General features: G+C 38.5%; 1 protein-coding gene across 5 annotated transcripts in view; it reads right to left on the reverse strand.

The window, feature by feature from the left end:
• The window catches only part of Ctnna2 (catenin alpha 2), a 1,115,196-nt gene that overhangs the window by 970,029 nt on the left and 122,315 nt on the right, over positions 1-22,852 (reverse strand). For all 5 annotated transcript variants that reach the window (XM_027429452.2, XM_035448606.1, XM_027429453.2 and 2 more), the window contains one exon: positions 11,585-11,691. In XM_027429452.2, coding sequence (XP_027285253.1) covers positions 11,585-11,686 — 102 coding nt within the window. In that variant the 5' untranslated portion in view covers positions 11,687-11,691. The remainder of the gene's footprint in view (positions 1-11,584; positions 11,692-22,852) is intronic.

Raw genomic sequence — 22,852 nt, forward strand, 5'->3', positions numbered from 1 at the left:
TCTGTGACTTCTAGTTTGAGGCCAGCCTGGTCTACAAAGTGAGTTCCAGAATGGCCAGGACTGTTAGAGAAACCCTGTCTTGAAAAACCAAAAATAAAAAAAGAGTTGAGTAACAACTGCTACCTGGGCTACCTCTTCAGCCCCAGCATACTTCTGTTTAAAAATAGTAATAAATAAACTTAATTTCTAATGAAGATACATATTATATATAGGAATTCTGAAAAGACTCATCAATCTTTTTTGTGAAAGGACAAAACCATCACACCCATACCAATATATATATATATATATATATATATATATATATATATATATATTGGATATATATATATGTATATGTATATGTATATATATATATATATAGTACATTTAATTATACAGATAAAAGTTACCCCATTATCACTCATTTAAATATCACATGACAAGCAAAAATACCAGTATCTTCATGAAACATGCACTACAGTATGTATGTAACCACTTTTTACTGCTTGCTAATTCTGGCAGAATGAAGAAGACAAAACGAAATGTCTGTATTGCATATTTTAAAGAGAGGATTTTATTTAATCGCCCACAACTTTCTATGGCCCTGGCAGTGGAAATGAATGTGAGAATTGGACTGATGTCATCCTTATCCTCAAGAAGCTGTCCATCCAGTGCAGAAGCCAGAGAGACCATATTCTAGTCCATAAGACAAGAACAGATGGGGGCAATATTCAGAAACAAAGATGAGGGTGAGAAGGAAGGGAAGAAGGAAAAGGAGGGGACATGAACAGAGATGAGAATGGAGTACAGAAGGAGTGAATAGGAAAGAAGAGACAGGGAAAGGAGGGAGAGGGGGACAGAAAGTGAGAAAAGGGAAAGGAATGTTCTCAGTCTCATTGACATCAGAGCACAAAATTGCTCTAAAAGGGCGATCCAAGCAAATGATATTATTCTCATATAGAGATGGAGCCATGTCTCCACTGTCCAAGACATTGACAGAAGGGCCCTCAGGCTTGAGTCAGGTTACTAAGAGCTGGGTGACGAATGCTGCACTCAACTCAGGATATACTTACTGTATTTTCACTTTATCCTAAAACAAGTGTAGCTTCTTAAAAAGGGTAGGGATATGATAAAGTTATTCATTGTCGCCAATGCTGAATCTGCATCTCGTGTAGAGACAGGATGGTAGGAAAGAAGACCCTGTTGCTGCATGATTTATATGACAGTTGTGGACACCAAAAGAGAGGCATGGGATGATTTGGAATGGGTCCTGTGCCATAAGGATTGAAGAAAACCAGGATGATTTCAGAAAGAGTGGGGCACAGCTAACCTCTCTAATGAGCTGTTTCAGGTGGGCTGAAATGGAACTCTGCTCTCAGCATATGTGTTACAATGAAAACTGCAATGGAGAATAGAATCCACAGGGAAGAAAATGGAGAAAGAGGAAAGGAATTCCAAGATGAAAGACCCGACATCTAGAATATAAAATGTGTAGAGAGAATCAAAGTTAATCAAAGAGGAAGGAGACACAGCCTCTGGGGAAGATAAGAACCCCATGAAGAGGGTCTGGATAATGGCCTGGATGCTAAAGGGTTTGCTACTTTTCCAATAGACCCGAGTTGGGGTCCCAGCATTTGTAACAGACAGCTTACAAGCACTTGTAGCACCAGCTTCAAGAGATCTGACACACTTTTATAGCTTTTGCTGGATCAGGTATCAAACACACACACACACACACACACACACACACACACACACACACACACTCAAGCATGCACTCACACAAACCCATACAACACAAATAAAAAAATAAATCTTTAAAAAGGGTAGCCCACCAAACTGGGATATCAGTGGCACTAGAATTGAGAGTTTTATTATCAGAATAATAAGTGGTTTGTTTTTCCAGGGTTTTTTACTGTGTTTCTCTCCTGAAGTGTGTGAAAGCAAAGTGTACATGTTACAGTTTCAGCAGCAGATCTGAAATAGGTAAAAGAGTCCAGCTGACTTGTCTTTCACCTTTAGCTCAGGCACCTGCCATGCTTTAATTGGTTTGCCAGTAGAGGTATTTCTGGTGGAATGCAAGCATTCCAGAGGCATTCCCCTTTTCTTTCTTTTCTTCCTTCTTATGCCTAGTTCAGGTAAGGTTTCTGTACCATCTTAAGCAGAGTCATTTTGATTGCTAACCTCAAATAATTTGTCCCTTGAAATTATTGGATAATATCACATAAAATTTCATTAATGATCTCATTTCAAACACATAAAACATTATTCTTCTTTGACAGGAGTTTCACTTATAAATTTAAATTCTGTTTTCCCATTGAAAATATTCACTGAAGTAGTCAAATTAAAAAAAAAACCTGAAGAGAAATAATTTTAACAGCTTGATTGTATTGTTAAACCAAATGAAAGAGATTTTGCAAAACTGAGCATTTCATACACACTAACCATTGAATAAAAATACAGATTTTTTTTCCAATTTAACTTGTTCATTTGCAGGCTGAGGAATGTGTTTACAAATGGATGCATGTCAGCAAGCAGCAGGCTTTTATCAGAATTAACACAAACAAGAGAAGGTAGACTGTCTTTCCCACGTAAGAGCTCTAACACTGAGAGTTACAGTCTCACTCTTGGTACTGCTTTTATTGTGTGGTATGTTCTTCTGTCTCCGTTTCCTCCCTCTCAGCTCTGAATTTTAACCCCCAGCCTTTCCACTTGCACGTGGGTCCTCCCCTGTGAATGACATCCTCAGCACATCAGTATTTTCAGCTCTGTTTCCGCACAACCCATTTTAGCTCAATATTGAGCTTCTTCTAAATGCTCAGGTCTTGCATTGTTCAAGTCTTGCTACCAGATGCAAATATAATATTTACTTTACTGAATCAGAAAATTAAGTAAGTAACAATGCCTAGAAGCCTCATGAGATCTGGAAGAGTAGTTTTCTGCTTTTTCGGGAATTAGCTGCATAGTCATGGAGGGGAGTTCCTTGTAAGTTCAGAGCAGTAGAGACTTCAAAACATGCCCAAGAGTCTAATGGAAATGACTCAGGACATTTAGTTCTGACCTCGGGCCAGGCCCTGTGAGGACTTCACTTGTAAGAGAAATCAGGATAGAGAGGTAGGGAAATGGTTCAGCTTGTAAAGTACTGGTGGTACAAGCATTAAGAACTAGGTTTGAATCCCCAGCACACATGTTACAGTAAACCTTGTCTTCAGCCAAACTCTAGGGAGCTTGCTGAACAGTCAGTCAGACTGGGGAAGACATCCAGCATCTGCCTCTCACCCTCATCCGGCCAAACACACATGCATGCACATACAGAGAAGCACATAGCCTACAATATATGGGGTGAGGAGCTGGAGAGAGAAAGAGGGAGATCAGAATTGAATCAGCTGATCCTCTAGAAGCAGAGGGAAAAACAAAACACAAATACATTCACAGTTAAAGTAGAGGAATTACTAAGTGAAGCGATATATTAATTAAGTATATTCACATCACATTGCTTGATACTTTTGATCTCTTTTTAAAAATTATATACATTTAAATTAAAATATAATTGCACTGCTTTTCTCATTCCTTTTTCCTCCTCCAGGCTTACCTTCTGTCTAAACCCTTCATTTTGCATGGCCCCCACTCTCAGACTGACAGCATCTTTTCCTTTGGTTTAAGTATCTTCTCTCTCTCTCCAGTTAATAGTTATTATATTTTTTTGTCTAGGGATGAGACTTTTACTATGATTTCATTAACATAAAATATAATGACTGCACCTATTCCAGAGATTATTGCAAATACATATTATAGTATAAGAGAATTCAGTTGTGTCACCATTAAGAGAGTTAGTTTGTCGTCTCAAACCATGATAATGGTTTACTGATTAAGTCTGGATTTCCTAGAAAAGGCAATGGGCAGATGGTGCCAGTTAACAGAGGGTATATGTATGCCATGCACAGTGAAATCACACCACAGTGCTTTGGATATCTGTGATTGAAAGCAGCTGTCTCTAACAGTAGGGAGAGGGAGGACTCCTACTGTACTTCAGGGTGGTATGTGTGTATGTCAAACAAACAACTTAGATAGGGTTACACTAATACATTTTATCATGTGCAATGATTATGTCACTGAAAAATACCATCAGTGCAATTAATGCTGGGTTGAAACTAGTTTTATATTGTATTTATTCTGCAAAAATTATTTGCAGAAAAACATGCCTTACATAATTTTACATCTTTAATAGTGTATTACTTTAAAATCTCTCTCTCTCTCTCTCTCTCTCTCTCTCTCTCTCTCTCTCGTGTGTGTGTGTGTGTGTGTGTGTGTGTGTGTGTGTGTTTAAAACGGCTTAATGTATTAATCAAGTTTCAAAATAGGGCCAACACAGCTGGTCACATTACTGAAAGAGCATCACTCCCATCTGGTGGCACACATTAAAATATTGAGCCCAATCCCCTAACAGAAATTAATCTGACTCTAGATTACATAGTCATCAATTCAATTCCTATCAATGACTGTCTCACAATCTGCCCTGAGACCTCAATTCAAACAAGAACTTCAATAGGACCTGAGATTTTTTTGTCATTTCCTGGGAAAACATAGCAACTTGACAGTTGACATTTAGAGATGAAACTATCTGTAAGGCACTAAATTTTACATAGTCATTCAGTAAAATCCTAATATAAGTAATAAAGATAACTCTCCAAATTATGGCCAAGTAACTTGTATTCAAGTCCTGCTATTAGTTTATATTTATACATGCATATAATTAAGAAGAAACGTTATAGAAGTATCAAAAATCCTTACAGGATTTTATGTGATTCAGGCACATACAACTTCAATTCAACATAAAAGCAGAAAACTAGCATTTATGAACAAGAAAACACCATCCAAAACTGAAAATAGAATCTAGTAAGAAAATACTCAGTTAACCATAAATGTGTGAAATACTTCAAAACAGGTTGAAAAAAACACTATACAAAAAAAATATCAAAAAGAACTCCTTGAAGAGACCCCTTCCTCATCATATGTTGTTACTGCCATCCCATACCCCATTCAGTTCTTTGACAGAAATGCATGCACAGCTGCTAATAACTTGTAGTGTTGCCATAGAAACCACCCAAATCTATTAATCTGTGATTCTTATACTAAATCATGAATAAAGAAGCTTATCAATACTTACATTCTTTAGATAAATGGAAAAGGATACAGAGGAGGAAGCAATGTGACCCCTTTTATATTGTTATATTTTGGTCACATTATACATAAATTATTAAATAGTGTTAATTGTTAAGAAGAGGCAGTATGTTATAGAGGGGAAGGAGGATGGGACAGATGCCTTGAGTCAGAGGGGGGCTTTGTTTCTGAATGTTACTTTCACTTCTGCAATTAGGCGTGGTTCATAAAGCTCTAGAATAAAAATGAATCTTTCATTTTTTTCCATTGAAAGTGCAACTAATATTCATCTAGGAATCCATCTGTTCTGGTGCTTTTTTTGATAGGAACCTATCTTTAAACAGATTTCCCATGTTTATATGGTTTACGCCAGCATTCCACCTGCTCTTGGGTATCTTTGGGTAGCTGTGATGTTACTTAACACACACGTTCCGTTCCCTCAGGTGTTCTGGCAGCTGCAATGGGGAGTGACAGGTGGAGTTAGTTCTCCTGGGCTTCCTGTCATCTCTCTCCTTCTCACCTGATTTCCTCTCTCTTAATTTTATTTATTTATTTATTTATTTATTTATTTATTTATTTATTTATTTTGGTTTTTCGAGACAGGTTTCTCTGTGTAGCTTTGGAGCCGATCCTGGCACTAGCTCTGGAGACCAGGCTGGCCTCGAACTCACAGAGATCCACCTGCCTCTGCCTCCCTAGTGCTGGGATTAAAGGTGTGCGCCACCAACGCCCAGCTCTTTTTTTTAATTTATTTTTTTCTCCATTTTGTAAAATTTGAATTAGAAACAAGATTGTTTTACACGTCAATCCCAGTTCCCTTTCCCTCCCCTTCTCCCCTTCAACGCCCCCCCTCCAACTAACATCCTACCTATCCCCATACACTTTCTGCTCCCCAGAAAGGGTGAGGCCTTCCATAGGCGGTCTTCAGAGTCTGCCATATCCTTTGGGATAGTGCCTAGGCCCACCCCAATGCGTCTAGGCTCCGTGTGGGATGGGCTCCCAAAGTCCACTCCTCATTCCTCCCTTTTCATTGTCCCTGTCCCTTGAGAAGAGGTTTCTTTGGCACATTAGAGAAGAATAGAATTTGTACTCATCACAGTTATTTTACTCTTGTATTCTATTCTTGCAGTTCTAGTTTCACAGTCATTAAATTCTGTTTTTTTTTTTTTTAGTGTCTTTAAATATCCTTTTTATTCTAATTCTTTAAAGGGGAAACTTGAGGCCTCTTTAAAAAAATCTTCTTAAAAGTAATGGAGAGATTTGGAGAGGAAACTTGGTGCGAAAGAGCACTTGTTGCTCTTTCAAAGGACCCGAGTTCAATTGTCCCCACCCACACCAGGCAGTTCCCAACTGCCAGTAACTCCAGCATCAAGCCACCCCACACCCTCTTATGGCCTCGGCAGGCACTGCACACAGGTATACCCGCACAGAAACATAACATACAGAGATAAAATACTAGTTAGCAAAACAAATAAAAATATTAAACACATTTAATGCTACCATGGTATAGTAAATGTAGCTACTAATGGGAGTTTATGACTTGGATGGGAAGGATGAGTGTTTCGCATTAAGTTACATATTATCTATAATTTTGCTAAAAAGTATCTGAGAGTTCTTTAATACAGATGCATACCCTGTGTACATATGTGTGTACATGTACATATGATTTTTCTCATAAAGTTACTGAGCAAAGTATTTTTGATTCATAATAGCACTTATTGTCACAGAATGCAGTCAACTAAACTCCTCAATATTTCCATTTACATCAAGTTCAGGCCTCTTCCACAATGACAGAAGTTCACTAGATCAATTATTTCAGGATTTAAATTATGCAAAATTACAGCCGGGTGTTGGTGGTGCATGCCTTTATTCCCAGCACTCGGGAGGCAGAGGCAGGTGGACCTCTGAGAGTCCAACACCAGCCTGGTCTACAAGAGCTAGTTCCAGGACAGGCTCCAAAGCCACAGAGAAACCCTGTCTGGGCAAACAAAAAAAAATAAATAATTTTTAAAAATTATGCAAAATTTCTCCATAAATAATCTTTCCATCACAACACTTTCAGACAAATATATGTCATACACATGTTAATTCATATTAGGCAACAATTACCATAATATTTAAATGTCTGTCAATAGCAAATTCTCAATGTCATCTTTCTTATTAAAGTGAAGGAACTGACTCTGAGCACACTGACTTCTTTTTGTTGTTTGTTTCAGCTATTATCAAAGCTCTCAAAAAAGTGTGAGGCAGTAAAACGTGTTCCCAGGGCATTCAATTTTCCAATGAACAATATTTTATTCATGAAGTTGTACGCATGCACTTGATACAACTGGTGCTGTGATTCATTTTTTTCTCTGTCTTCTACATTTTTCTTTAAACATCAGTTATGGAATTTACACCTAATGTTTTATGTCTCTTTTGTCTTTCTTAAGTGCCCCAAGAACCAGCAATCCTGTCAGTTGAATTTAAAGGGTTCATTCATGAGCTTAGTGTGTTTCTCTACATGCTATTAAATTAAAAAAAAAATCCAGCTTAGCAACAGCATGTATGGAAGCATTTTTACAAACTTGTAGCATGCAAGTTAAAGCTTGCAGACATTGGAGGTACTTGATGGACATTGTGGTTAGCTGCAGAGCTAAATCCCTCTAATGTCAAACAGTGTCTATAATAATATGATCCTTTCTGAATCACTGATTTTATCCAACAGAAGATGTTTTGAGATGGACTAAGTTCAGAGCAAAACAAAGTTGAAATTTTTAACAATTAAAAGTCCACATAATTTTACTTCTCTACAATATCACATAATGCCATACTTCTCATTATTGGTTTATATGAAAATGAATATATATATATATATATATATATATATATATAACAGTAGGAAAAAGAGAAAACTACATTCATTCACCATTTACATAATACTAAGTACTATGTTTTAATACTTCATTACATTTAGTCCATAAGCTAAATATTACCGGTATGTATATAATGAAGGGAGCATTTAAAAGGCCGGAAAAAGGTATACTTGCTTTCATGGAGGATCATGTGAGGCCAGTCTTCTCTTGTTTCAAAGGTATCTCCTAAAGTAGCCCTCTACACACACACCTCGAACAATAGGTCGACTGATTCTAGTACCTCACAAAAACCTTTCCATTAAACATAATGAAAAGAGTAATTTAGTATTAAAAATTAAAATGCAAGGCCAAATTTGTGTTTATACTTAAAGGACAAAACCACTCTATCAAGTGATTATAAAAATGTCCCATTGTTTACTTTGTTCTGACTGTCACCCACTAACCAACATTTCATCAACTGACTCTCATTCACAGAACACAAGCTGAGTAGGGAGTCAGCATACGATCAAAGAACCAGCAGGAATCGTAAACAAGTTGAAAATACACAGGAAATATTTGATCAAAAACACATAAGGGTCTAGGGAATATATTAACTGAAGTGGGAAAATAGCTATGCGGATGGTTAGAGCATCTTGGGGCATGTGGTCACCAGAACCTCATAAAATAGATGCAGGAGGATTGAAGATCAGCAGAGGAGATCCTCTGAACGTTGGTCACAGGACGTTATTTGGGGCTGGCAAGGCTGCCGGCTCTGGAGATGGAGGGAGGTGAGGCAAAGAGAGGCAACAGATGAGTCCCTCACATTAATAAATGTAAAATGTGGAGCCTACATTGTAAAAATCCTCAAGAAATGCAGCCCTACAAACACCCTGATACTAGGACTTCTCATCTCAGAACTGTGATGTAATAGTATCTGTAGTCTTTAAACTACAGGGTAAAACAGTAGTAAATTATGGCAGCAGCAACTGGAAACTAATAGATCCTTTCTTTGGAAAGTAGGGCTTTTATGTAGTCTTCAGATTGATTAGAGGAAGACAATGAATGAAAGAAGCATGAGGAGCATAAATAATAATAATTAGCAATAATAATCAATAATAATAAACCTTCTTGTATCAGTGAGATAGGTCTACAGGTAAAGCTACTTGCCAGCAAGGTCATGACCTGAGTTCCATCCCCAGACCCCAGAAGGTAGAAGGAGAGAATTAACTCTCAAATGCTGCCCTCTGACTTCCAGCTTCCATGCCCTGACACACAATGAATAAATGTGATATTGCAATCACTGATTTCCTTGTTTGAAGGTTTTGGGTTATTTTGCTTTGTTTTGCGTGTTTGTTTCTTAAGTATGTCTATAAAAGCCCAATGGTGATAGTTCAAAACACCAGGAACATGGTGCAGACAATGTTTGTCATCTTGAAGACTGACCCAAATCACCATAAAGAGTCTTTTAAGAAATATAACCATCAAAGATGACATTAGCAGGGGCTCAGAAAGAATTCAGAAGCACGGTGTTGTAAAGCAGAGGAAAAGAAAAGTTTGTTAGAGAGTAACAGAATAATTATGAGGAAACTAGAACAGTGATAAGCATAGATATTTAACTGAAGATATTTCTAAGCAAAGCCATGAAGGAATGGCTTCATTTCTCCTGTCTAGTTACTAAAAACATGCAAGAGATTACAAACAGAGATACAAAGGCCTTTCTTCTAATAAATCTCATTCCTCGAGGGTTATTACGTTATCAACTCCACTCCCAAAACATAAGATTCTTCATTTAATAAGAGAGGCAGTCTAATGTATGACCTGATGGCCGTTTGCTAGTCCCTTATATGAATACACACTTTAAAGTATTCAGTAAGTAAAGGGTGATGTGGAAACCCTAGTTGTGTGACATGGGGTTACCTTAGCCATTGTGACTGGGGCCTGCACATGGGAATATCGAAAAAAAGACTTTCTAGAGGAAATTGTTCAACGGAATGAATTATCACAGGTACAAATGGTAAACTAAAGATTCTTGAAATGGTTAAAAGCTTGGACTTAAAAGGTAGACATCAATGGGCGGATTAGGTCCCCCAAATTTGACCTCCAGAAACTATGATCACATATGAACAGGAACAATATGGCCAGGGAGCCATGAAAAAGAAGTGGCTCAAGGGGCAGGTTCTCAAGCCCCAGAGGGTTGCTCACAGGACTTAGAGTCTAGTAACACTTGCCCAGAGGAAGCTCTACACTTGAGGCTGGCAAAGTTTATTCTTGTACTCCCTTGCTTCTGGAATTGTGATGTCTGTAACTAAGATTGTCTGTCTCTTTTACCCGAAGACTATGCCTTGCTCACTGGTGTGGAACAACTTCACTTGACTTATCCCTAAAGGGCTCACATGAGACTGGAGGCTTTAAAGGCAATACAGAGTGAGATTTTGAAATGTAATTGATGCTATAATATTTGAGATTTTGAGTAACTTGGGGACTTAATGAAAATATTTCGCACATGGGGAGGACACAATCAAGTCACGTTACAGTGAATGACACACCCCAGTCCTCTCAAAACAGCTACCTTCTATTCATGGAAACTAAGTATGTTACCTTAAATAGCAAAAGGACTTTAAAGACACAATTAGGTTAAAAAAATGCAAATGTAGAAATTTTTCTGGTATATTTGAGTAGGCTCAACATAATAGAGCCTAAGAGGTTCGCTCTAAGAGAGCATACATGAATAAAGCAGAGATAAGGAAAAGAAATGCACAGATGCTATAATGCTGACCTCAAACATATTGGAAGAGGCCCCAGAAGGCAAGAGGCTTCTAGAAGCTAGAAAAAGCAAGGGCATGATTTTCTACTCAAGTATCCAATGAGAGTGCAGCACTGCCAATGCCTTGACATTAAATTTTCTGACCTCTAAAACCATCAAACAATAAATCTATGTTGCTTGAAGCCATTAACTTGATGGTAATTTGTTAAAGCATCTAGCACAAACCAATAAAAATAGCCTCAAGCTTCATGTGGCATAATGAATCTCTACAAATGCATCATAAAAAGTTCACATTTTCATATCGTAGGAACTTAAGAGTGCAGATCGCTGAGGACATGATTCATGAGACACTATACATTAATTGTCAACATCTAAAACCTGATGACATTCTGTGCCCTTGACATTCACCTTGTGGAAATGTACCAACCCCCAAATGAAGCAACCCCCCAATTCTAATAGGATGAAGTTTGCCCCAGGAAACAGAGAGGAAAGTGATTAAATAAATATTCACTGCTAGGAAACAGTCAAAAGTTTTTCCCTATGCATTCGAATCTGCAAGTGAATGAGGAATGGCTCATTTAGACAATGAATCCATCCGGTGTTGCAATTGAGGGCTCTCTTCACCAAGGGCCCTCTCTTTAATTATCTCAACAACTTCATTTTAAAAAAAATTGCTCAAAAGCTACTTTAAGTGATACAAGGCAATGAGACAGTTCACAGCTGGGGAAATAATATTTACTTAGTAATCAGCATGATGGCATGATGCATCCTCTTTAAGACTTCCACAGTCCTCATAGGTTCATGGAAATCACCAAGGAATCATACATAGTAACAAACCCCTTACCTGTGTCACTAGTGGCTCCAACAGCCTTTCCACTGTGAGTGTCCGGATTTCCAAACTTTTTGGATCCCATTTTAAAATGATAGGTGAAGTTGCCGAAGTCATGCTCCCTGCAGGAACATACAATATCCATTAGAAAGAACATTCAAGGACATTTGCTATGACCATGGTGTTCAAAAATGAGTATGTCACCCAATCCTCTAAGGTGCTTGAAGATTGTTTTAGGTACAACTCTGAAAGATCAAGGATGAGAAACCAGAGCCAGTACTGTGTTGTGAAATTCTTGGAACTGAGATATTTTGGAAGATTCCTTAGCATTCCAGTGTATATCAAGACGTGACAGGTAGGATCTGTAAGAACACAATACCGGCAGCAGACTTTCACTCCCAGATACTGATAGGTAGCTTACTTGGGCCATGTCTGGGTAGTCTCTAGGTAGACAAGCTTCCAAGTACTGGATATCTTATCCAGTGTTCTAGTTTACTTTCTAATGCTGTGACTAAATACTATGACCAAAGGTAACTTCAGCAAGAAGACATTTATTCCATATTACATGCTATCCATCATCAAGTGAAGTCAAGATGAGAATGCAAGGCAGGACCTTGACAGAGAAACCGCAGAGGAATATTGCTTATTGGCTTGATCCTGATTCAGTTTTCAATATCTTTTCTATATAGCTCAGGATTACTTCCCTGTCAGCAACACCAACAGTGGGTTAGACTACCTCATATCAATTAAAAATCAAGAAAATGCCCCCGAAGCATAAGTAGGGATCTATCTGGTAGGGACAAATTTGCAATTAAGATTCCCTCTTCTCAGGTGTGTCAAAGTGACAAATAATATAAACTACAATACCTGGGGAAGTGAGATGACATCAAAGGGAACGTTGGTAGTCAAACATCCTACTTTTTCACCCCTTTCCCTGCTTGCTGCTTAAGAACCAAGAGTCTGGCTTCAGTTTCTTGTTATGAAACCACCTCTATTAGACAGCATGAATATGTGTCCATGCTTCTGCCTCATGGGTTATGATTCCCTTCTGCAAAGCCCCTACCATTCTGTCTGTCTTTGGTGCTGAACCTTCAACTCTCTGCCGAGCACCTGCCATGTTATTGTCTGTGCCTGCCTGTCTATGACATGAATAACTCTTCTAATAACATCCTTACCCACAACCATGTGTATCCGTGTCCCTCTTGAACCCACATCCAAGAAATTTCAAGACCCTGACACTACAGAAACATGTCATTCATTTAGTGTTTAGTAAGGATTCATCTGCCATCTTCAGACAAAGGCTTTTATCTTGACCTCATGCAACTTATGCTTTGAAACTAAACATGGCCAAGGCAGAGAATTATGTCTTGGTGTGGCAAATATTGTCAAAAGCACAACCAGAACTTGGAGAATTGGGAAAGTGTCATTACAGCCATAGTGGAGAGACATACAAAGAGTGACTGTGAATAAAAGTATATTCGTTATGGTCACAAATTGCATGAGCCAAGGCATTTCAAAAGGCCACTTGGCAGTTTTCTTCTTAACTGAAACTTCAGGATATCATACACTTTAGGACAATAGTTTCCATCACTCAAGTAGGAAAGATACCTTATAAATGCAGTAAATTTTCATAGTTGAAAATCAGCACTATATCCAGAATCAAGGTAATCTGCATGGTTATAAACCATCAGTTTCTCATAAGCCTATTCATCTCTTTCCAAATCAACCCACTCTCAGATATGAATGATTGAGTCCCAGGTTGCTTCCTCTCCAATCTCCAAGAGGTCAGCACAAAATATAGCTGAGAACTCTGGCCTCAAAAATAAATTACAGATTCCATCTGGGGTATATTTCTCATCAAGAAATTGCTGAATGTATTCTGACATGTAAACACCAGACAGGCAACTTTAGACTGCAGAAACTGAATCTGAAATATTTGCCTTAATACTACCATAAATCAAACTGTTCATGCCTGCTTTCTTCTTTGAATCAAAGTCACAACTCAATTCCATCCTTATAAATCAATACAGATGATTATTCCTACTCAAATTAACACTACAAAGGTCTATCACAGTGGGCATCATGATAACATTCTTCTTCAAGATCCCTCCCTCCTATATCCCACAACTAGCTAATTGTCTGGCAAAAAGACCCAGCCAAATTGCTCAAGAAAATAAGAAAAGGCAAAGGCACAGTGTGCTGGTATTTTATCTCTCTCCAAATGCCATGTTCTAAATAAACTGAGCACAGCGATCCAAGTACACAGATTTAGAACTGGGTTCCTTTACAACAACAATAGCTGGCACTCCCATGCTGCTGGTGCAAAGAAACATGCAGACACTTTACAATTTCCCCATTCACACTAGCAACTGCCACAGGCAGTGCTGACAGGCAGGGTATTCTGCAGCTGGGCATGGGACTTCTCCTGCTGTACAGTGGTAAGGATGCCAGAAGCTCCCGGCATATGTTTTGATACCTTTTTGTTGCACTGATATTGTTACCAAATTTGGTGTCATAGCCTCTGCCACAAGAAGCCAAATTCAGCCATCTGTACTCAAGAAGCCAATTAAACACCCGGGAGTGGAGGGATGATTTTATTACTGAGGCCATGTTAGAAAGAGGGACAGAGAGATCCTGTGCTCCTAAAGAGATCCAGGAATTCTAAAATGGGGCAAAAGTGTAAGTAGAGGTCCACAGATATCCACCTCTAAGCAGTCCAGGTCAAGGTGTGGGCCCATCCACTTTTGTCCATCATTGTCTGAACTTCAATCTCATTCTGTTAAGGTGGCCAGGCAATTTGTTAGAACTGTGTGAAATTTATTTCCAAGACTCTGACTGTTAATTTTCCTTCTACTGTCATGAAACTCCTGGGGAAATTCCCATTTCTTTGGGGTTCCTTGTCTCAACAGTCTGATAGTCTGATTTAAAGACACAAAAGTATCCTTAGACTATCACAAGTGATCCTAGTTCAGTGGTTAGCACCAAGTCCAGCATGTGGAGGACTAGTATGAGAATTGTTTTTCAAATTCTAATAGGACACTTAATGGTGTAGCAGTGATGATAAGAAAATCCCCGTGAGAAAGCCAGACCAGAAGTGTTGAAGTCAGTTTTCTATGATGCTGAAGTAATCATGAAAGACGTAGGCTGGGATAAGCTGGATACAAAGTAGCCATCTAAAATGTCAGCCAAGGTGACCTGAGTTTGTTATCTCAAGCTGGTAGGTTGAAGTAGGTATATCTTAGGAAATTGCTGGTTAGACAACCTAGTTACTTTGACTAGCTCTAGGTAAAAGTAAGAGAAACTGCCTCAAAAACAAACAAACAAACAAACCATAAACAAACAAGATGTAGGGAGAGATTGTTACTGCTCTAGCAGAGGACTAGAATTCAGTTCACAGCACCTACAGCAGGCATTTTTCAACAGCCTGTAAGCACAGTTCTAGGGAATCTGAGGCCCTCTGTCATTTGCAGACTCTTGCATATCATATGTATAGTACATATCTTTACTAATGCACCTGCATTCACATTCACATGAAAATAACCACACTTGTTAAAAACAGACAGGATGTTCAGCATCTGAGATAAATACCAGGCACAGCTGCTCTCGAGCCTCCACCAGAATGTGTACAAACATATGTACATGTGTATGCAACCCACACCAATTAAACAGAGGGTTTCCTTTGTAAGATGGCCATGCTAGTTATATAAGTTGTCAGATCAAGGAAGGCACACAGAGTCCTTTATGGGTGTTCCAATATAGAACTTTATAAAGTAATACACAGGAAAAAAAAGTGCTGGGGTGAGAACCAAAAATGCTAGCACAGTCACCTCAGATCCACTGACCTGGCTTCAAACAGAAAAGAGAAATAAATGCTCCTGAGCAGAACTCAAAGCATTCTGTGAGCTGAGAAGCAGAGTTAGTCACAACCCAGTCCTGAAGGTCACAGGGATATTCTTATTCTAAACATAAAAGAAGAGTTGCTTGTCAAATCACTCAACGTATTCCCCTAGGGATAAACCTCAATCATTGCTTTGCTACACAGGTCATATTGTCACAAAAATGAGAAAAGTTGACATGTTATAAATTCATTAAGAGGAGACTGCAATACTGCTTTTCCTAAGCATGGTGTCGTTACTGGAGTAGTTAGAGTTGATGCCTGTCCCTGGCTGTCCTAACAAGCTGGGAGCAACCACCTGTCCTCAAAAAGTGAATTAAACACATAAATATAGAGAATGCATAAAAGTGAGAGGTGAAACCAGGGTAAGGTGGCTGAGAACAAAGTGACATATACAGCAGGTCCACCTGCAGACTGTTATCACGAGAGGTAGGCTTTAAACAGTGGACAAGAAATTTGCACTTCCAAATAGTTCTAGTCAAAATGTGGTTCAGCCCATCACCATTGTCTGGAATTCAGTCTCACCTACAAGCTCTTTTGACAAGTTGTCACCACTGTATGAAATCTCTTGTAGTAGTCAAACTTGAACACCGGCTGGCACCAGGTTTCAGTTTATTGCTTCTCCCAATAGGAGAGTCCTGGAGAAATTCCAGTTCCTTAGGGTCTACTGTCTCTTTCTTAGTCTGATAATGAAAGGGCTAGACAAGAGGGTCTCGGCAGAATAACTTCTGCACTACCAAGATGCTTACACTGTTTACTATAAAGGTAGCAAAAGGGCGGAAACATTTGGAAGTGGAGACAGAGCTGGGTCCAGAATATTACTATTTGAGACTCCATTTGGGCTAGCCCTGAAGAGGATCTAACAGAGCCAGCCACTGAGCCTCCAGTAAAGGTAAGATTGTCTTTTTCATTTTTAATAGTGGAGATATACTATTTCTACAATGAACATATTTGCCTTGTTTTTCTGAGTACCACTGTTCTATACAATATAGACTGTTCTTATAATGAAACACTTCAAGAGAGAATGTATGGCCAGTTGACATGTCATGAAACCATAAAAAAATTATAGTTGAGTCATCATGCCCATAGTTTTCTAGGTTCACCAATTGGCTTCCACTTCTGGAGTTCTAATGGCACAGGGGAAGACACAGAAGAGAAGAATTAAGCAGACACCGCCAACCTTTTTACATTGCTGTCATTTACAAAGTACTCATTGGAGAAATGAATAATGAAGTAATCAACATTGATATAAAAATCATGTTTCCATAAGGTAGTGAGTTTATGACTTATTGTTGATCATCTTTGTCCAGGGCAAATGAGACTTAAGGGCTATAAGCTGAAACATGCCTGCAAGACATAAGTATAGTTAGTACATGGGACTTGACAAGTGGTCATCTGCTCCATGACATATTCAATATGGCTGACTCTTGCTGAGGACATCATCCTACTGGGACATTCAGGATTTATGAAGTATCTGTCCTGATTTTGTTTTTATGTTCCTGTGAAAAACATCCTGAGAAAAAGCATTTTGTGAAGGGAATATTTTATGTGAGCTTACAGGTCATAGTTCACCATCAAAGGCTGCCAAGTCAGGATCACAAGCCAAAAGCCTGAAGGAGAAACCACAGAGGAAGGTTGCTGGCTGGCTGGCTTCCAGGCTCAAAGTCAGCTCCCCTTCTTATACAATCCAGGTCCACTCTTCTATAGATATCAGTACCTATAATGAACTGAGCCCTCCTGCTATCAATTAGAAATAAACAAAATGCCCCATAGACACACCCACATTCCAGTCTGACAGAGGTAATTCTTCAGGTGTGGTTCCCTCTTCCCAGTGCACCATGTTGATAGCCATGATTGATAATCTAATAGGTAATCACAAAACCCAGTGACTTCATGTAAACTGGACGTTGGGGTTTTGTTTTCATTAATTAATTAATTAACTAATTAATCCTCTTTGTGTGCTTGCAGGCACATGCCTGCCACAGTGCCTGTGTGGAAGTCAGAAAATAATTCTCAAGATTTAGTTCTTCCTTCCACCCCTGGTTGCTAGTGTGGAATTTGCATTGTGAATGCTTCCCAGCCAACTGTCTACAGTCAAGTTTCCTAGCTAGAAATCCCCCATTGTGCTGCTGCATTTTGCCCATGACAACCAAAGAAAAAGGACTGGGGAAGTCATACCCCCAGCCAGGCTGCCATGCTTAGCTATAGCAAGTCTGGTCAGGCAACCTCAGAAAAACCATTGTGATGAGATAGATCATAGTTATTTTTACACATCACATATCAGCAAGTCTTTGCCATGGGTGATTATGCAGCAGCTAGCTAACACAATGATGTCACATAGAGTTTTTGAATTAATGCCTAGCAACTATTCAGCTTGGGAAAAATGTCCAATCATTTGTCTTTTCTTAGCCTCATATTCCTCAAGTAAAAATCATGGTCACATGTACTTCACAAGGTCTCTGTTAAGGACCTTAAGGGATAAGATGTGTACCAATATTTCTAGAAACATTCGTTATTTTTATTAATAGTAATTATTTTCCCAAAATATAATATGTATTTTCATCACCAATAGGAATAGGACAATAAATATTCAAGAAAAGACTCATCTAGCAAGATCAAATCTCAAAATTTTGGGAGCTAGAGCTCCAGCATCATCTGCCTGTGTTTGAGTGAGTTATCTTATTCAAGCACAAAAGAAAACACCAAGTTTGTAGTCTCAGTCACCTTCATCATTTCAGTGTCAATTCTATAATTAACACACTATATTATGTCCACAAAAGACTGTTTAGGAAGTAATTTTGTTTCTTATTGATTTGAATAACAGGAATCTTATTTTACTTCCCAGGGAGTCTTCAAATACAGAGTGAGAACAGTAACAAATATCGTATATTTTCTTTCATGTGTGGTTGCTAGGTTTATCATAGATGCATAAAATCGTGCATGTGTATAGGACATGTATCTGAGTAGGAAGAAAGGAGGACTAATTAGAATCAGGGAGGGACAAGGAAGGAATGGTAGAGAGGCATATTGGGAAGAATATGCTCAATGTATATGCTCGTTTAAGCATTGTTGCAGGTGAAACAATACCATATACAATGGACATAAGCTCTGAAATGTTTAAAAAGCAAGTTGCAAGATGATGGGCTGCCTTCCTTTCCACATTAGAGTTATAGAAAATCAAGAGAAAATTCCAAGCAACACATTTCATATCTGAGATGATTTTTCTCCTTAAAATATTGAGTTGCATATCCATAAATGGTGATCACATAGCCCATCTGGTAGTCTTTTTGATAAAGTGGAATATCTATAGTGGTAAAAAAGAGGCTTAGGTCAGCAGTTCTTTGTTACTCACAATAGAAAAATAAAGATTAAGAAAACTGCAAAGCCAAAAGGAGAAGAGATCCCTGTAGGAAGAGAGGGTCATGTGCCTTGTTTCCAAGGATGGAGTCCTGACCGGAAAAAAAAAAAAAAAAATCCACCTTGAGTTTAGCTGCTCCATGGCATGCTTTCAAGTGTCCTGTAGGTTAATGATATGCATCATTCCTTGTAGGTATCCTCTTTATGAATCTTCCTGGAAATTGCCTATAAACCCCTGCCCCACCCCTTTTTTCATTGTAATGTTCTTTTGATAATCACACTGCTTCCTAATTATCTAAGTGCCTGCCCCAACCTGCTTTCCATTTATATGCCTCCAGCCTCAGTCTCAAATCATCAAGTCTTTCTGATCACCATTCACTAGTGAATTCCAAAAGATCTTTTTATAGGACAGGCTAGCTTCTGCTGGTGTGTAAGTTAAAGTGAAAATAAAAACAAATAATATCTATCCTTATTAGACAGATGTGACCATAACTAACTGTACACATATTTGGAAAAGTCAGCTTATTAATTTAAGATTCTGGCTGTCACCTGGTAAACAAGGATAGTAACATTTGGTTGGGAATGGATTTGTTCTGAAAATTAACGGAATCATTATGGGTGCAAAAGTGATGTATTTTCTTCTTTGCAGTACTTATAAGAATTTGATCCTAGTCATCAATTCGTGTACTGGGATAAGAGCAAAACTGGAAATTTTGCAAGACAAGAGCCTAAGAACTCAGACTTTAATGGAAAAATATGTAAGAGAACACCTCTCAAAGTTTTCAGCATTTCCCCAGAAGCAATACTAGAAAATGTATAAGTTAATGTAAAGAATATAATAAATAGGTTTTGAAGATAATGAACATGTAGGTAATTTAGGGAATAATCATATAGTTTAATGGGATGTTGGTGCTACTACCACACATTGTGGAAAGGGAAACTGAAGACATAGCACAGTCAAAGAAGTAGCTCATGGCCATAATATGTCAACCTTAAGTGTCTTGAATTTACAGTTTATGTCACTGAGTCTTGTGTGTGGCCCTAGAGAAGAATGCAAAGCTGTTGACATCCACTATACCTTGTGCTACGTGAAAGATTTGGGGCTCCCTTCATCGTTGCCAGATAACACTGAAGAAACATGCCTGCCCTCTTTGAGTCGTAATCTCACTAATAAAATGATTTAAGAACAAACTCAAGAGAAGCCTGAGGACAAATTTATTAGGCTTAAAAACAAAACAAACAAGCAAACAAACAGCAGACAATCTGGAATTCTTGTCAGCTGTTCTGAGAAGGACAATGGAGATTAGTAGAAGAAAAGAAAAACCAAAACAAACAAAACCAACAGCCCTTGAGGTAAGCCAGTGTGGAAGTTAGATATATGGTGGACAAGGAAGCACACTTCTTGCCAGAGGGCAGCTCTAGAGAAACACCGAAAAATGCAAACTACCAGAGACAGGACGTGCATAAGCTCTGGCTAGTATCCAAAAGGACAAGAAGAGAAGAAAAGGGAAAAACTACCCCTTCCTGAGTCAGGAGTCAAAGAGGCAAGGAGACCCAGCTAAGCAACACAGTGTCTACAAAATATTGTGGGTGGGTGTGTGGGTGGGGCATTTTGGGAAGGAATATTACATTGTTTCATCGAAGAACTAATTATTATTCCTGTCTTTTAAAATTCATTTTTATATGTATGGGTGTTTTACCTGTATGTATGTCTGTTTACCACATGCCTGCTTTTAGCTAGCTCACTGGGGCCACAAGTCAAAGGACTCCCTGGCAGTGAAGATAAAGGTGGTATGAACTATCATGTAGGTGCTGAGAATCAAACCTGCATCCTTTAAAAGAGCAGCCAATGCTCTTCACCACTGACCACCTCTCCAACTTTCCTCCCATAGCTTTAGCATAGATTAATGTGTAGATCTGCATTCCTGACAGTAGTCCTTTAGACAGGTGCCTGAACTGCTCATTTGGATTAACTCTTAAGGAAGCAGACATTGGCTTGTCTCCACCTATTGGTAGATTCCACATTACTGTAATATTTTCCACTCTGAAGCAGTAACTGTCACATAGTGTAAGAGATGGCTGAAACTGGGGCATAGATGTAACCCACTTTAAAAAGAAAATCTAAGACCCAGATTCCAAAGCTGTTCACTAGAAGGGGTTAATATCAGAACTAGAATTTTACTGCCCAGCATCACATATAGCCTCCACACAGGGTGCTCACTTAGGAGGTAAGAAAACAGTGCTCCCTTCTAGCATTTCTGGCCTGAGAACCGGAGGCATTTTGAAACTGCTGTGTTGGGGGTTTCTGCCCTGAGCTGCCCATCCAGTCTGTCTTCTGTTCTCAACAACACTTTGAAACCTTATGAGATTCTGAGACTGTGAAGTCCCTAAGAAGAGACACCAGTGAAATGCATCCGAGCCTTTTAACTCTGTCAATAAGAGATAATAAATGTAGGTGGCTATAAGCAACCAAGTTTCTGGCACAGTTTCATTGACATGAGAGGAAATAATCACAAATGGTTTTCAAACTTGCCTTTTCCTTAAAACTCACCTGGGGAAACATTTATACACAGATTATTATAACCCTTGAGGAGTGCTTCTGATTCACGACAGTTAGCTGGGGTTGAGAATTTGTACTTGTATCAAGTTTCCAGACCAGACTTCCACACCTGGCTAGAAACCATCTTCAAGAATTATTAAGGCAATATCATATCATTTCCAGTTGCCTTTGATGTAACATCTTCCCTTATATGGTGACTATAAAAAGGGTTTTCTAATTATATTATATGGAATATTGTAATAGTTCTAGTTTGTTTATAACGAAAAGAAACTTTCATATCCAAGTATCTTTTTCAAAAGGTTTTTGCTGTAGGTGTGGCTAAGCCAGATAAATGTATGCTAACCTTTAGCAGACACCTGTGTTCCAGTGACAGTACCTCTGAATGGAAGGGAGGGAGGGAGGATGCCTGGCATTCTAAGCTAGAGTAGGCCATATTCAGGAGAGTAGAGTGATATCTTGCTTACCTTCTTCCACAACCTCTGCTCATTTTAAACACACATCCCCTTACTTTGACAACAAGGTGTCCTTTGCATAAAAACCGTCAGGGTCCTCTATATAATAGCCATTCAAAGATCTGGATCAGTGAACTGAAAGCTAACCTGAGATGCAAGTAGCTGCTGCAATTATAGGATCTGTCACCATGCCCATTCAAAATTGAAATCATATGCAATTTCCAGGTATTCTTTGCTTTGTTGTGGGGAAAGGAGGCAAGTAATCTGCTACTGTTAAAGTGAGGTATAACACTCCCTCCCAGGTTTATGCAGGTTCTTTGTTGATGGCAAAGTCAAAGGGTTTAACAAAATACTAAAAGAATTCTACAAAACAAAAATAACATTCGAGTAATTTCAAAAATCTATATAACACTTCATGTCAAAGCTCAACTGCATGCTAAAGCAATGCCTTAATGATTTATGAGAAAAAAAACAAAATAAAAGGAATTGAACTATTGTATCTTTCTTGGAGCCTCCTTATTCTTCTCTTGAAGTAAAACTTCATTGGGAGAAGATAGGAGAAGTAAGCTACATGCTCTCAAGTTTTTAGTTGGAAAGGTAATACTAATAATTTATAATCTAGAGGTTGACGATTAAAAAGAACTACCTATGTCCTTACCTTGCTTATGTGGTTTTCTAGTGGATGTTTAGACTTATAATAGTGTACTCATAAATTCGGAAATGATTTACTAACTTCATAGAAGTTTACTACTCCTGAATATCCTAATAGAAAGTCAGTAATCTGAAATTGAAAATGAATTCCACTGTCTGTCTAGTTCATTTCCTGGCTTCTCATTGCAATGAAAATCTTATTTATATTAATATTGGAAACACAAACAAATATTTTCCTGTAGTATAGCTTTCTTTCCATTCATCTAGAGATGCACATGAAGTACAGATAGTAGCATCTACTTCTATATGATATGTTAAGCCTCCAACACTCCACATGTAACAGAAATTCTTAAACCAAATCCATTGAC

Source organism: Cricetulus griseus, chromosome 8 (assembly GCF_003668045.3).
Source record: "Cricetulus griseus strain 17A/GY chromosome 8, alternate assembly CriGri-PICRH-1.0, whole genome shotgun sequence".
Classification (NCBI taxonomy): domain Eukaryota; kingdom Metazoa; phylum Chordata; class Mammalia; order Rodentia; family Cricetidae; genus Cricetulus; species Cricetulus griseus.